This window comes from Xyrauchen texanus, chromosome 3, assembly GCF_025860055.1.
Source record: "Xyrauchen texanus isolate HMW12.3.18 chromosome 3, RBS_HiC_50CHRs, whole genome shotgun sequence".
Taxonomy (NCBI): domain Eukaryota; kingdom Metazoa; phylum Chordata; class Actinopteri; order Cypriniformes; family Catostomidae; genus Xyrauchen; species Xyrauchen texanus.
Window position 1 is genome coordinate 31,222,801 of NC_068278.1, and position 15,697 is coordinate 31,238,497.

The 15,697-nt window shown below is 44.3% G+C and overlaps 1 protein-coding gene across 1 annotated transcript; it reads left to right on the forward strand.

Annotated features, from left to right (window-relative positions):
- Nucleotides 1–12,171: 12,171 nt before the first annotated feature.
- On the forward strand, nucleotides 12,172–15,248 carry LOC127621202 (histone H3.3A). The gene is made up of 4 exons (XM_052094712.1): nucleotides 12,172–12,278; nucleotides 13,197–13,340; nucleotides 13,491–13,644; nucleotides 13,865–15,248. Exons 2-4 carry the CDS (start codon nucleotides 13,213–13,215, stop codon nucleotides 13,991–13,993), a joined length of 411 nt encoding a protein of 136 aa, XP_051950672.1. The 5' UTR covers nucleotides 12,172–12,278; nucleotides 13,197–13,212; the 3' UTR covers nucleotides 13,994–15,248.
- The last annotated feature ends 449 nt before the right edge of the window (nucleotides 15,249–15,697 follow it).

Sequence of the window (15,697 nt, forward strand, 5' to 3'; positions counted from 1 at the left end):
TGCCAGTGCGTCTGCCCCGAGGGGAGCCTCTGTTTGGGCATACCAGAGCGGGCAGTGGGAGCTCTCTCGGGAGGCAAACAGGTCTACCTGGGCCTTGCTGAATCGTTCCCAAATCAGCTGGACCGACTGGGGGTAAAGCATCCACTCTCCCCCGGGCTACCGTTGTCGTGACAGCGCATCCGTTACCACATTGAGGTTGCCGGGGATGTGATTGGCGCGCAGCAACTTGAGTCGCGATTTATGTACGCTACCATGGTGGTGCTGTCTGACCTGACTACAACATGTTTGTCTCGAACTAATGGGAGAAACTTCCTCAGGGCAAAGAAAACAGTCATCAACTCTAGGCAATTGATGTGCCAGCGCAGCGGGGCCCCTTTCCAATGGCCTGCGGCTGCGTGCCTGTTGCACACAGCGCCCCAACCCAATCTGGAGGCGTCGGTCGTGACCAGGATGCGTCGGGACACCTGCTGCAAGGGCACTCCTGCCTGCAGAAAGCAGAGGTCTGTCCAGGGTTTGAATGTTTGGCGGCAGGCGGGGTGACCATCACACGGTGCGGCGCTATGATCATCTCGGGACTCGAGTCTGAAGCCAGTGCTGAAGTGGTCTCATATGCATCAACCCCATTGGTGTGACCGCCGTGGAGGATGCCATATGCCCCAGGAGCCTCTAGAAAAGTTTTAAAGAGACCGTTGTGCCCAGCCTGATGGTGGCGAGGCATTCCAGCACCGACTGCACATGCACATTGGTGAGACGTGCTGACATTGACACTGAGTCTAACTCCATGCCGAGAAAAGAGATGCTCTGAACTGGGGCGAGCTTGCTCTTTTCCCAGTTGACCTGAAGCCCCAAACGGCTGAGGTGCCTGAGCATCTGGTCTCTATGAGTGCATAGTAACTCTCGGGAGTGGGCCAGAATGAGCCAGTCATGGAGGTAATTGAGTATGCGGATGCCGGCTTCTCGGAGCGGGGCAAGAGCTGTCTCTGCGACTTTTGTGAAGACGCGAGGGGACAGAGACATGCCGAAGGGGAGGACTTTGTACTGATATGCATTACCATCGAACGCGAACCGTAGGAAGGGTCGGTGTCGAGGCAGAATTGAGACATGGAAGTACGTGTCCTTCAGGTGATAGGGTTCTCGGGGCACGGGTGGAGCGCGACAGCCTTATCCACCTGGGGATAGCCGTGTCCCTGTGGGCTGCATCGCCATCGAGGGTAGCGAGAGCGGATGAGCCGGGGGCTTTGTGATGACGTCAGCTCGGGGCGTGGCTGTGTGCGGCGCGGAGGCCCCAGGAACCAGTCATCCAACCACGATGGCTGTGGGGAGGACGGAGGGTTCCAGTCCAGCCCCACGCTGGCGGCGGCCCGGGCAAGCATACCGGACATCTGCACATCAGCCTCAGCCCAGGGGAGTCATCCGCGTCAGACCCGCATCCACCTCGAGCTCCAGAGGATAGGCAGGCTGGCTGTGAGGCAAGCCGCTTTGGCCTTGAGCACGAACGGGAGTCAACAAGCATGCCAGGTGGTCCGAGGGGACGTACCCAGCGGAGCTGCACCCGCTGCCATCCCCAGAACGCCTCCATCAGGGTGGCATGCTTTCTGTTGAAAGCGAGCCGCGACTGCAACGTTTCCATGGTCATGCTCTCGCAGTGAGAACATAAACCATCCAAAAACGCTGCCTCGTGTGATCGCAGCCCAGACACATGAGACAATGCCTGTGTCCGTCTGAAGCAGAGAGCACTCTACCATATCCAGGAATTACACAGGGGCGGAAAGGCATCTTTAAAAAGACGCGTACTGAAAAGGACATTCAACGCCGCTGTGCAAAGCTCTTTTAGAGAAAATCACTCTTTTAAATAAACTCTTTGAAGTTTTTTGCACTGTTGAAGCGCCCAGGGGCAAACTGCACTTCCGTGCAGAGAAGGAGAAAAGCCGCTGAAGTGCGCCGTAGATCCAACAGCAGGCAAAGCTCAGAGGAACATGAACAGGTGTGTGACTCGCAACTGACTGCATACACGACCATCGGCTCCGAAGAACATTTCTGAATGAACTCGACAAATTTCCCCGCTTTTAAACCCGTATGTCTGGGGGAGGGATATGCAAATACTGTCTGCCAACTTCTCATTGGCCTTTTTTCATAGATCAGAGGCATATTCGGCGCTCAAGAGAGACCCCTAGTGTCGCTTCTTCGACACAACTAAAGCACAGAAATCTGTTTTGAACACTGACATTAAATGCTAAATTAACTCCTGAACGAGCAAAGAGGATGTGGATTTTATTTTCATCAAATGCATTAAAAAACTAAAAATTTAATTTGAGTTCTGTTAACATGATGTTGCTGCATATCACCTTTGAATTTAATTTTGCCTTTGCATTTATTCTCACATGAGTTATTTTATATCTCAATATTTTGTGGCATTTTTGGTGGTAACTTTACGGGTCTTAAGTGTTTTTCTTCACCAGATAATAATAATATTAATACTATTTCTGTGACATGCAGTGTACTCTTTTTGCCTTTGTACACCCACAAAATAGGTAATAATTGGTAACAAGCAGGGTTTTGAGCAAATGTATAACAAGTAAAAATATATGGTGGTAATAAGATACAATCTGTATTGTTCCAACTGACAACATTTACATTTGTGCATTTTGCAGATGCTTTTATCCAAACCTGGAGTTAACTGCCTTGCTCAAGGACACAATGCTGGTGGCCATGGGGATCGACAACACTTATTTTAAAAGTCATTATTTGAGTGCATTACACAGTGATAAAAAAAAAATTTACAGCACAAATATATACAGTATGTGTGGAAGTTGCATATAATCAGAAATCTTCCAATTGATAACATGTTTTTGACAGTCACTTGTTTAGACTGTTGTTATTCTCCTATAGCCATTTTTCTAATTAAATCACATGTAGGGATGTTCTGAGGGCCACAGAATCATTCAAGCTTAACGAAGGATCAATTGGGCCGAACGTATGCTGAGTTAGCATGTGCTAATCTATATACATCATTCACCCTCGCATTTACTTTAGTGCAAGTGAGTTTCATCTACAGCCTGCTACAAAGGGTACAGCAATGTGAAGTTAAATATAGAGCCAGTTTACCCTGCTGGGGTACCAAATCAGGCCACTAGCAGAAATGGGGTTGGAAGGGAGTGGAAATGTGTGCAGAAGACTGAAAGGGGAAAAAATTGCACAGCCATGGAAGATTTTTTTCAGATTTTATAGCATTTAAAATGGGTTTGTTTATGAAGAATATCAGTTATATAATTTCCTGCATTATGTTAGTCTATGGAAAATCTCATGAGGATGTCATGATGAATATCAGTGTTCTGTCACTGTTGAATATTGAAATTCTATTAACAAAATTAATGTAGCATAGAGCAAATTATGCAGTACTCTAACTGTGTCTATTCTCTATCAATTATTGAAGATTAATCCATATTAATCGAATATCGTATTTACATGTTCCAGTTTAATTTTGGAAAAACAGTGGGTTTTGTTATTGTTATTTTGTAAATGGGATAATTGTTGTTATTATAGCACATAAAAAATGTGCATTTGCCATATACACATTACCATGAAAAGTCAAGGTTTACAGGTTATTTCATGTTGATTCACAAGTCTCATGGATAATTCAATACATAGAAGCTGTTTGTGTTTGCATATAAAGGGAACACAAAAATAAAGTTTGACACAGTTCAGAGATTTCTACGTAGGGGTATGCACTTCATCTTTAAATTAATCTAACTCAAGAGCTGCTTATGCTTGCCATGTTGCACCATACCACAATGAATGCTTAGATATCCCATAATAAAGCAATAATCTTTTCAAAAACAGTTAACTGTAGTTTGTGTCTACTGGTCCCAGCAAACCAAAAAATTAGACTTTGGAGTATATGGCCACATTTAAAGATGTAATCCACAACTCTTTGTAACCCCAAGGTTTAGCTCTGAGACTAAGAACAAAGCTGCATGTTTTTAAGATATATAAGTGCTGTCGGGAAAGACAGAAACAAGCATGAATGCTTCTGGGAGTTTTGTTATTTTCTTTGCAATTTAGCTGATGCTTTTAATCCAGAGATACTTACAGTTCACTAATTGCAGGGGCAGTCCCCTTTGGAATAACATTGAGTGAAGTACTTAGCTCAAGGGCACAAGATCTTATCTCTTGACATCAAGTCTTCAACTTTTGTATTTGTGGATTTTTACCACCACCTGAAAAATTATTGTGCCATAATTTTAAGGGGAAGAAATTTAAACTCATGGATGCATAACATAATGGATTAGCAGTTTATCTGCATCATTTGTTTACATAATGAATAGTGTAGTTTAGAGCAAAAAATAAATAAATTCCACAATTAAATGCAATGAAGCGGTTACATGTGGAATGGAATTCATTATGTAATTAAATAGCTTCAAGAGATATGAAAATGTCATCTAGGACTGAATCTTAGTGGGAAAATGGAAATATGTTTTTCTTTCTTTCATTTTTGTTCTGCTTCTTTCAGAAAACAGTTTTTAAAACATTAGTGCATCTGAGCAGTGTGATTTTGCCTAAACTATGAAAAACACTGCTATTGCTATTTGTTTTGAATAAAGAATATGTAAATAGATTTTTTTTGTTTGTTTGTTTGTTTTATGCCACCAATTTTTGAAGATAATTTAGTTTTTAGAACGCAATTTTTTAGGAATTGTCAGATGTGTGCTGAATGTTATTCTTCATGTTCTTTGTTAGACTTTTTTATCACACAAGAATCTTTAGTAGTAACTCAGGAAAAGTGTCATGTTTCCCAAAAACAACAGATCTTACTTCTGGTTTCACACTGAGTCTCACCTTGCTGTGATACCTGGCTGACCTTTCGGTGGGTGGAAGATTGGGCAAGATTGTTATTTGCTTCATTTTTGTATTAAAGCTGCAAATCTTAGAGCATGCTTATGGTGTATATGAAGACTGTTGCGTAGAAACTCTATGGCTCACATTTTACAGTATGAAACCCTACAATTGTGTCACCCATTTGTATGACATAAAGGTTGTGCCTTGGTCGGAAACGATTTCTTTCGGAATCCCCAACCGGGAGATTTTTGAAGAGTGCCTCTGCAACACTACGTGCTGAGATGCTTAGAGGCACTGCTTACGGATATCGTGTTGCATAATCCACTAGGACGGGCTATATACCGGCTCCGCCTCCCCTGCCAAAGTATTGCACATATCACATCTCATCGCTTTTACGCAGGACCCATCCGCACACATTCCCTTCAGTACATTTCTAAATTCAGTCCAATTAGTCCCCAAAATCAGCGGAGGGGTGAGGCGGGAACTAACTGCGGCCTCCACTCTATGCTTTGTTCCCTTAAATTTAATCACCAAGGTCACTACAGGGTATTTGTGAATGTCCTCATGCACACACCTCACACTCACCATTTTAGCTGTGCCCAACGCCTCGGGTTGAATCAAGCATTGGAGGATCGTGGTTTGATTGCAACCCGTGTGCACCAACGCTTGGTGAGTAACTCCCTTGGCCCTTACCGGTATCCGGTACGCTCCGGTAGGCAGCCTGCGGGGTGTCAGGGACCCGGACCACAGACCCAAGCTCCATCACGGGGCATTAATCACGGAAGAGCTCCCGGATCCACGCAGCCCCAGCAGGCCAGCCCAGACGCCACGCCCGCACCTGTGTCGGTGGACACTTCCACCTGAGGGGAAGGGCGGCGGGGTGCTGTAGAGGCGGGGAATGTCCACCACCTTGCGCGGGGAACTGGTCGCATTGCCGGAGCTCCTCGCCTCAGCGGGGCAGAAACGGGCTCTGGGGAGAAAGCAGAGTGAGGGGGAGGAGGGGAACACACAGGGGGAGAGGGACGAGAGAGAGAGAGAACAGGGCTCTTCCGCCCTCGGGTACGCCACCAAATGGTCCTCTGCAAGCTGGACAACGGTGGCACTGGACCCATTCCACTGTTCCCTTCGAGTCCATGAATCAGCTGCTCCAGTACCACCTGATCGATCACTCCCCCGATGTCAGGGTTCCTTGCCAGCAGCCATTTCCAGCACGCGTCTCGTAGCCGCTGGGAGAAAGCAAACGGAAAGTCTTTTTTCCCCAGCTTCAAAGACTGGAACAGCTGGCGATACTGTTTCCGCACTGCGACCCACCCGCTGCAGGATAGCCTTCTTTAGGTCCGCGTAGGCCAGGAGATTAGCCGCCGGCAACTCTTGGGCAGCAAGTTGTGCTTCCCCTGACAGTAATGGAAGGAGCCTGGCCACCCACTGTTCACGCGGCCAGCCCCAGATCTCCGCAGTTCTTTTAAAGAGGTCGATGAACGCCTCAGCATCATCTTCCGCCCCCATTTTCAGAAGTGTGGGGGCGGGGGGCAGCTGGGTGCGGATATCGGGTTGCGGCCAGGGCTCTCTCCTGACCAAGGAGGCTCCGGATCGTGTGCCGGTCCTCTGCTTGAGCCCGCAGGATTTCAAAGAACCGTCGGTCCTGGTCTTGGCGCAGCTCAATCAGGGATTGTTGGTGTGTCTGATGCATTCCGGCAAGGGACTGGAGGATCTCGGCCAACTGGGAGGGCTCCATGGGGCTTACTTGGGTCCTGGGTTTAGGCACCAGCGTAAAGAGTTATGGATGATAAGGAGAACACAAAGACGAGTTGCTCCTCTCAGGTAGGGATTTTAATGGGCACACAGCAGTGCTCACAGCTTCACAAATAACAAAAACTCTCAGTAAACACAAACTCAGTAAACACAAAGTTCTCTAACTTCAGGGAACACGCCAACACTGGACTGATGTGTTGCTCTCTCTCTCTCCCACTGCCCGTGGTGTGGGTGTTTTATCCGCTCTCCCCATGCTCACTGAAATTAGAGACAGGTGTTAGACATAATTTGGCTCAGGTGTAAGTGCCTGTAAGGGGGTTAAGATGGGCAAGGAGGAGGCGAGAACTGGCTTGTCAATATAAATAATAATTGAATGAAAACTTAAACCAAAAGCACAAACATGAACACACACATGACGGACATGCCCGTAATTCTCTCTCTCTCTCTCGACCCGTCGTCACCGGCCGCCTTTATCCCTCAGGCGCCCCATCAGGCCGACTGGGGACCGGGCGTGCGACATTCTAGCCCGGCTCCACCCCCCTCCGCTCTACAGTGCCCTTACCGCTTCCCTCTCTCCGGAATTGCACTTGAGCACACCCCCGCTGCCACAAATATATTCTGTCTTATTTACTTTACTTTTAGCTAGAGCTTATATTCTGATGCTGCAGTGTATTGTTCAACATGTTGCAAAAGGCTGTATTTTATGTAGGCTACACATCGTAGGCAACATTCATAACAGCATTGTAGCAGTAAACATACAAGGCATGGCAACACCTCAGCACACTAGAGCAGAAGGAAAAAACATTACCATTGTTGCAAAACAATCTGGAATAATGTTAAACATTGTAGTCACCTCCCTGCAACCTGAACTTAAATTAAATCTTTGTGACACCTGTGCTAAAAGAATCTTGACCCAACGCAAAAATTTAAACAGAATGTAAGTGTTTCGACATGCGTTTTTGAGACCTGAAGTTATTTTTAACTTGACACAATGTGCCGGTCCTGCGTGAGACACAGAAGAAACAGTACCTGTTTACATTGGAAAACAATGCAAAAACACGTTCTGTGTGAATGGCCCCTTAGCCGTTTGGGCTTATCTGTGAGTGAACCACCCCCCCAACATCCGGAGCCCAAATGCAATTTGCGTGGTGCATTAAATAAATGCAGTTGATGATTCTGAATGTCAACCTGAAATAAGTAAAACACTGCACAGAGCTAAACATTTAGGATTCTTTTCTACTGGCCCAGTCAGTCTACTAGTTCATAGTGACGTCCAATTCTTGAACGAATCGTTTTTTCAGCTGATTCTAAGCAAGTAACCGGTCGACTCGGTTCACAACATCGAACTGAATTGAACTTTAGTTCCGGGTTGATGATGCAAGATGCACAGCTGAAGTAAATACTGGCTACAGAGTACGTTGAACTGTCCGACAAAAAAAAAAAGAAGGAGCCGCTCCTACTGACAACACCATCAAGTAAAAATGCCAAGGCAGCTTAAGTCTCAAGACCTTCATTTGCAAATATTTGCAAATAATAAAAAAATAACACAGAAACAACACATACAAGTCCTTGGTAATACTGAGCACACTTCGGCAGTAGCTGAATATAAAATGTAAAAACATACAGATGTTTGTTTCTGTGTTATTATTTAATTATTGAGACTTAAGCTGCCTTGGTATTTTTACTCGATGGTGTTGCTAAAACAGGCAGGTGGCTCTTACGAGTTACTAGACTGGTTATTGAACCAAATAATCTGTTTGAAATGAAGGAATCAAACCTACAGACAGAATCGAATGTCAGCTCTTTGGTCGTGTCCGACTCAAAAAGAACTGAAAGTGCCAGTCAACGAACTGTTGATGTTTGCCGAGGAGTCTGTTGAGTGAGCTGCTGATCCTATGAGCATGCGTGTACCGAGGATATGAACGAGCATGGAGCGAACTATAAGTTCCTTTAATGACAACCAAAATGTACTGGAAATATTCTTAGGACTAGTTTTATTAAATAAAATTATGTAGAACATATACATGTTTTTGGAGTGTATTGGTTGCTTTAGGTGCGAAACTTTAATATAGGAAACATATCCAAAATGTATTCAATATCAGTCATATTTGACATACTGGATCACAGAATGTCAGATGACAATACATGTCATGGTTACGGTTATAACCTCCGTTCCCTGATTGAGGGAACGAGACGTTGTGTCGAATGTAGTGACAAAAGGGGTCTTTCTTGAGAGCCTTGCGTACCTCTGAACTTGAGAAAAGGCCAAAGAGAAATTGGCAGACAGAATTTGCATGTCCCGTCCCCGGACATACAGGTATAAATGGAAGCGGGCGTGTATCTGTCAGTCAGGTTTTTGCACTGAGGAGCCGAGAATAAGGTACGGCCATTTACAGTGGTAGGTCTAGAGTCATGGCAAAGGGGACACAACGTCTCGTTCCATCCATCAGGGAACGGAGGTTACAACAGTAACCATGACATTCCCCTTCTGTCATTCACTCAACGTTGTGTCGAACAACGCAAACACAAGGGGTCCCATTTCAAAGAGCCATGCACTATACCGTGTTAAGTGAACTGCTGACACAGGTGCAAGCAGGCTGCTGCGTGCTAGAAGAAACTGGCCACACGTAACCCTCCCCAATGCCCCCAGAAAAAGGAGTCATATACAGACCTTAGGTTCTCAGCACCCCTAAGGGGGGAACAGGTGCTACATGACCATCATGGGAGCAAGCCAGCCAGCCACGGCCTTTTCTCTCTCTATGTTTCTCGCATAGAGCGTAAAGCGGCCGGGGCTATCTTAACACTATTAAATGCGTCAGGGAATATACTATTCTTTCAACGGCAAAAGACCCTGCAGAGACCACATCCTGCCCAGACTAGGGGGAGGTGATATGTGGCCAATACCCCACATGGGTTGTCAAGCCACACGTGGGAGTGGTGCGGTGGCAGGTCCTACCTGATGAGGGAGGAGCTCTACAAACACAGCGACAAGCAGCAGAGGGACTGCCCAAGGGAGATGCGGGTCCGCAGACAGGGGGACCGTACCACGGAAAATACATCACAGGGAGTTGCCTGAAGAGGGTATTAGGCCTGTGGAGCCCTACCCCAGTACAAAGCACTTGCGGCTCGTAGTGGGTCTGGTCGCAAATTCCTCAGCTGAATTCACAGGCCAGAAGGCTAGGGAGGAAGAACATCCAGGAAGCGAGAGCTTAGTGGCTAACCTGGGAGAGAAAGCGCACTGGATCAACCTGGTGAAGGGCGCTAGGTGCAAGCGGAACACCCGTTCAGCTGTTCTGTAATACAGAGTTCTACCGGCTCTGACCTAACAAAACACGGGAAGAGATTGTAGAATCTTTTTTGTAGATTGACTCAACTCTTAGATTGTAGAATCTTGCAAAGGTGTTGGGTGTTTCCCAGCCCGCTGCTCTGCAGATATCTGCTAGAGAGGTGCCGTTGGGCACGGCCTGGGTCTGGTGGGAAAGAGAGACTAACCTCTGTTTGCATTCCCTTTCTGCCATCCGCTGAAGCAGACAAAGAGCTGCTCAGAACAGTCCAAATAGATCCACAAAGCACGTACCAGACACAGCAACGAAAAGGCTGGGTCTGCCTCCTCCCGGGCTTGCAGGTTCACAACCTGATCCCTGAAGGGGATGACATGAGTATCTGCCGGACCGAACTCAACTGTCGCTGACAGAGAAAGCATTCAGGAAACAAACCCTCTTGATGAAAGCAATCACTATCAGGAGGGCCGTCTTCAAGGAGAGGGCCTTGAGCTCATCTGAGTCAAGCAGCTCGAAGTTGGGTCTCTGAAGGCCTGAAAGGACCACTGAGAGATCCCAGGAGGGGAACAGGCTTGGCTGGGGAGGATTCAGCCACCGGGCGCCTCTAAGGAACCTGATAATCAAGTCATGCTTACCCAAGGACTTGCCATCCACTGCGTCGTGGTGGGCTGCGATAGCAGCTACATACACCTTCAAGGTGGAGGGGGACAACCTCCCCTCCAACCTCTATTGCAGGAATGAAAGCACTGACCGAACTGAGCATCTCTGCGGGTCTTCAGACCGGAAAGAACACCAATTTGCAAACAAATGCCACTTTAAGGTGTAAAGCTGCCTAGTAGAGGGAGCTCTGGCTTGGTTGATCGTGTCTACGACTGCTGGTGGTAGGTCATGTAGTGCAGGGTGATGGGTTTCTGTTCCCCATTTGTGAACGGAGTCGTAAGGGAACATCTTTTTATGTTTCGGTCACATACATAACCTCGGTTCCCTGAAATTAAGGGAACTAGATATTGTGAACGCTGGCCTCAATACAAGACTCAATAGTTCTTTTAAGGTGCAAGCAATGTGCTCCTTGTCCCTCAGTCAGAAAATTCTGAGGAATGGTGTTTGCACGCTTACATTTATAGCGGACAGCTTCGTGCCTAAAAGGGTGGGGCTCAAACACAATAGCCAATATTAGAATATTGGCGTTATTCTAGAGGGGTTTCAACTCATTTGTGTGGAAGGACAGTCCCCATATGCATTAGCAAACACAATGTCTCATTCCCTTCGTCTCAGGAAACCGAGGTTACGTATAGAGACATTATACTGAAAAAAAATGTATATGATGCAAAATATTACTGATTTACATTGTTATAGTCTTGGAGACATCAGTAAAAAAAAAAAAAAAATTCAATAGTAAATCATTCTCACAATTTCAACAAACCTTATCCATGTTTTCAAGCTAGATAGACCTAATGTTAAATTGGTATTAAATTTAAATCAGCAGAATTCGCAACAACAATGTTCAACGCATCATTGAAATCCAAATGTTTACATTTACAAACAATAAAAACACATTTAAAAGATAAATGAATATCAAATTTAGCAGCAACGCAGTTCTGTGCCGATAAGCCAAGGTAATGTTCTGTCAATTGGCCTGAAACCCATTCACACTGATCCTGGACCTGTGGGTCATCCTTGAATGATCTAGGATCACGTATGGCCGACACACAATACATAAAAAACAGATATGACATCCGAGGCATACATTAGGGCCCCAAAACTATTCTGTATACATAAAGAACTGAAAATACCTCAGGTATAGGTGTCAACATGAAAATTTAAAATACCTTCAGTCAATTTTAGAGAACAACCAAAAGCGATTTAATGAAAATATATGGATAATGTGTGTTAATGTTCTTCTCGTTGCTCTAAACACTGGCCTTAATTGAGAAAGTATAAGTATGTCAAATCAAATACAGTCACTTTGATTGAATAAACCAGATTACTACGAGCAACGGTGGATGAACCCATCAACCTATCTTCTGAAAACTTGATGACCTCTTTCTCTCTCCATGGAACAAAATCACAAAAACAAAGTATTTGACGTAAAATAAAAAAAAAAAAGAAGAAGGAAAAAAAAAGGATGCTAGCAGTGCTACAATAAATAGTTCATTTTAATAATTTGTTGTTGTTTTTTTGATTTTATATTTTACTAAAATGAAACGGACAGTAATAGTAATATAATAGGGACTGTAAAAGTGGGCAATTTTATGTTTTTTTTTAGGTGCATTCTGGGAGAAAATGATTGACATAGCGGCCATTTTGGCTCTAACCGCTTGTTCTCATTGTGAGAGATAGTAAATACTGACACTGCCATACAAGCCGAGCACATATTTCACCGCGCGAATTAAAACACGTTCACCTGAGGTAAGTGCCCCAATGCATCACCGTCTCCTCTCTGATATACATTTCCACAGCTTTGTCAAACTTTCTTGCAAAATAATGTTTGTTTTAAGCGTGAAAACGTTAAAATATCATCGTCTGAAAATGAGAAAACCGATGGCGAGACGCGAGAGAAATAGGCTCTCCTTTGCGTGTCGGAGGACACAGTGAAATCCGTCCCACTTTCATGTGTGTATATTTACTTCGGTGAAATGGCGTAAATTCGCGGCAAATATTCCTTTTAATCGATTATTTAGTTACCCAAGGTTGCCTGTTACAGTATGGTGTTATATTAGTTGCGGTGCGGGCAGTAGATTTTGAATTATATTTCAAAGTTTGCGTCCTCCCCTATGCCTCAGTGCATGGACTCTCTCCAGTTGCTGTTCAAATTGCAGCCATAATCTTGCGGTTTAGGGTGGGGCTTAAACGCGCTGATCTGCCCCCACAACTGGCAGAGACATCTGTGATTGGATAGTATATTGGTGTCCTCAAATGCTACTGGGTATTGCGTTTATTGTTATTTTATGGTCTCCTTTGATTGGTTCAAAGGCTGTGTCAGCCTATGTTGAGTGGTTGCTTTTAATTTTTCGGAATAATCTGACGTGCTGGAGAAAGTAGCCTGAAAGAGCAAACGGAACAGGGAGTCAAATACCAAAACTAGTGTAAAAGTTGAGACATTATATTTTGCAGAGATTTATGTCATTTATAGTTTAGCCGGTTTGTGCACAAGACTCAATAATTAGCATTGAACAAGTAAGAGAAAGTACTATAGAAGATGTTAATTTTGTCCAAATAAAGTTGTAGGGGTGTTTTACATTCCTGACTTGCATGTCATAAATCCACCAATGATTCCCCTTCTTGCAACTGGGTTCTAAAATGTTTTTTTTCCTCGCTCTCTCTTAGGTGATATCAACTAGCAATGGCCCGTACTAAGCAGACTGCTCGTAAATCCACAGGAGGAAAAGCTCCCCGTAAGCAGCTAGCGACCAAAGCTGCCCGCAAGAGCGCACCCTCTACTGGAGGAGTCAAGAAACCTCATCGCTACAGGTGACATTTCAACAGTGACACACCAAAACAAAGCTTAGGTTGTTAGTTTGACACATGCATGCAGTCAGGCTTACAATTGCACATAATTTTTTTTTTTTCCTGTGATGACCACTGCTTTAAGCCTCTTTCCTCTCTTTGTGTGGTCTACAGGCCCGGTACTGTGGCTTTGCGTGAGATACGTCGGTATCAGAAATCCACTGAGCTGCTGATCCGTAAGCTACCATTCCAGCGTCTGGTTCGTGAGATTGCCCAGGACTTCAAAACTGACCTACGCTTCCAGAGCGCTGCCATTGGTGCACTGCAGGTGTGTGTGTGCGTGCAGCTTGCATAAATATCTGTTATACTGGCTTGCTTTTAACTTTTTTTTTAATTTTTTTATTGCATATATGTTTAAGCTTTTTTTGCATGTATGTATTTTTGTTGGTGGTCCTGTTTAAAGTTTTGTTTTGTTCCCCATGTGTTTTCTTTTTTAACATGTAGAAATATGTAATGCACTGATCAGTTTTGTGTGTTGGTTTTTGCAGGAGGCCAGTGAGGCATACCTGGTCGGTCTGTTTGAAGACACTAACCTGTGTGCCATCCACGCCAAGCGTGTTACCATCATGCCCAAAGACATCCAGCTGGCACGCCGCATACGCGGAGAGCGTGCTTAGATGCTCCCTTTCTATTGGCCTCTTTATTTCTTTCCGTCTCTCCACTTGTTCTCCTCCTGCTTTTCTTGGTAGAGTTTAGAATATCAGTGATGGGGAGTAACTGTGTCTCAGTCTGCTAGTGCTGTCTAAATGACACGTAGGGTAATTATATGTGCATGTAACAGGTGCTGCTGATCACACACACCCACATACACACACATATACACTTACACACACACACACACATACTCTTAACACATTCACATTGGGAGTGTAATTGAGGTCCACTCATGCCCAGCTTGGGCCACATATTCAACGTGTGTAATGAGAGTGAGTTTTCCCCCACACACATTCTTCACTGTTGTGAAAGAAGAACAGGGTGGTATCTGAGGTCAGTCTGCTTAAGGGGAGCGGAAAACTTCCACAGCAGGGTGCTACTAAAACTGCCTCAGTCCACCTTTACTGAATCCTAACCTTTTTCTACCTTAAAACCCCAAATTGCTTACCTTTTTAACACTTCTAAACCCTAGACCTGTCCAAGTCCTTCCTCTACCTGTCTTGCCCTTACTTGTCCCCATCTGTCCCGTCATAGTGGAGGTGAGTGTGGGGTTGAACTTGTTCTCTGTGTGAGTGTCTGTGGGTAATGTAATCAGCAAAGCAGAATCGTATTCAACTGCAAATCAGCATCTATTGGTTAAAAGATGTTACTTGTAATATTGATTATGACTATTATTGTTGATATGGTGTCTTTTTTTTCTTCTTCTTTTTTACAATGTGTACATCAGTTGTTCTTACCACTGTTAGAGGAAAAAAAAAGTTGAATCAGTTTGAATTGGTCTTATTATTTTATTTGATTGTTTTTCATAATGTATTAGAAAGCCGATCCTGCTCCTCCTGTTATAAATTCAGGCAGCCACAGGGGGGCGCTCTAAACCAGCCTCTCATTCATCCTCACTGTTCAACAAACATCCTACTCGTGTCTTTTTCCCTCTCTATTTCTGTCTCGCGTTTCCTCTCTTTCAGTTACACTTTTGTCAGTTTAAAGATCGGCAGTAGAGTCACAAAGTGTAATAAATAATCTTTATGTTTAGAACTGTAGTACTGAGTCTTTCACTTTGTTTGGATAGAACTTTGCTCCTTCCCTCTGGAGATACACAATGTAACCTCATGTCTGTGCTTTTTTTATTATTATTATTATTCGGAAATTTAAATAAGCTGATCTTTGTATTTTCCAAACTTATCATATACTGGTGGTAATAAATAGATGTTACACAAATTGTTTTTTAGTGTCATAAACACACAAACACATTTGAACACATGACCAAGGGGGTATTCCAGAAGCAGGTTTAGCGATTTACCTGGGTAAATTAACTCTGAGTAAGCAGATATCCTCAACTTTCGGTTCCAAAAACTAAGGTAACTTTCAGGTCTTTATGTTCCAGAGTTAGTTTATTTCAGGTAAATGTCAGAACGGGAAAAACAAGCTAGTTTTTATAACACACCAAAATAATAAGAAAAAACATTAAGGACAAATAACTTGGTGGGCTTCCCATCATTCTCCACCTCTGTTACAGTAGATCTTCATCTTAAAATGCACATAAATAATCATCTGTGGCCTGCTGATAAGCATTAGAGTAAATCTGTGGAAAATTGGGAGATCCTGAAAAAGGGTCTATTAATACAATGAATCAATCTGCAACTGTGGGATGTTGAAACAATGACATC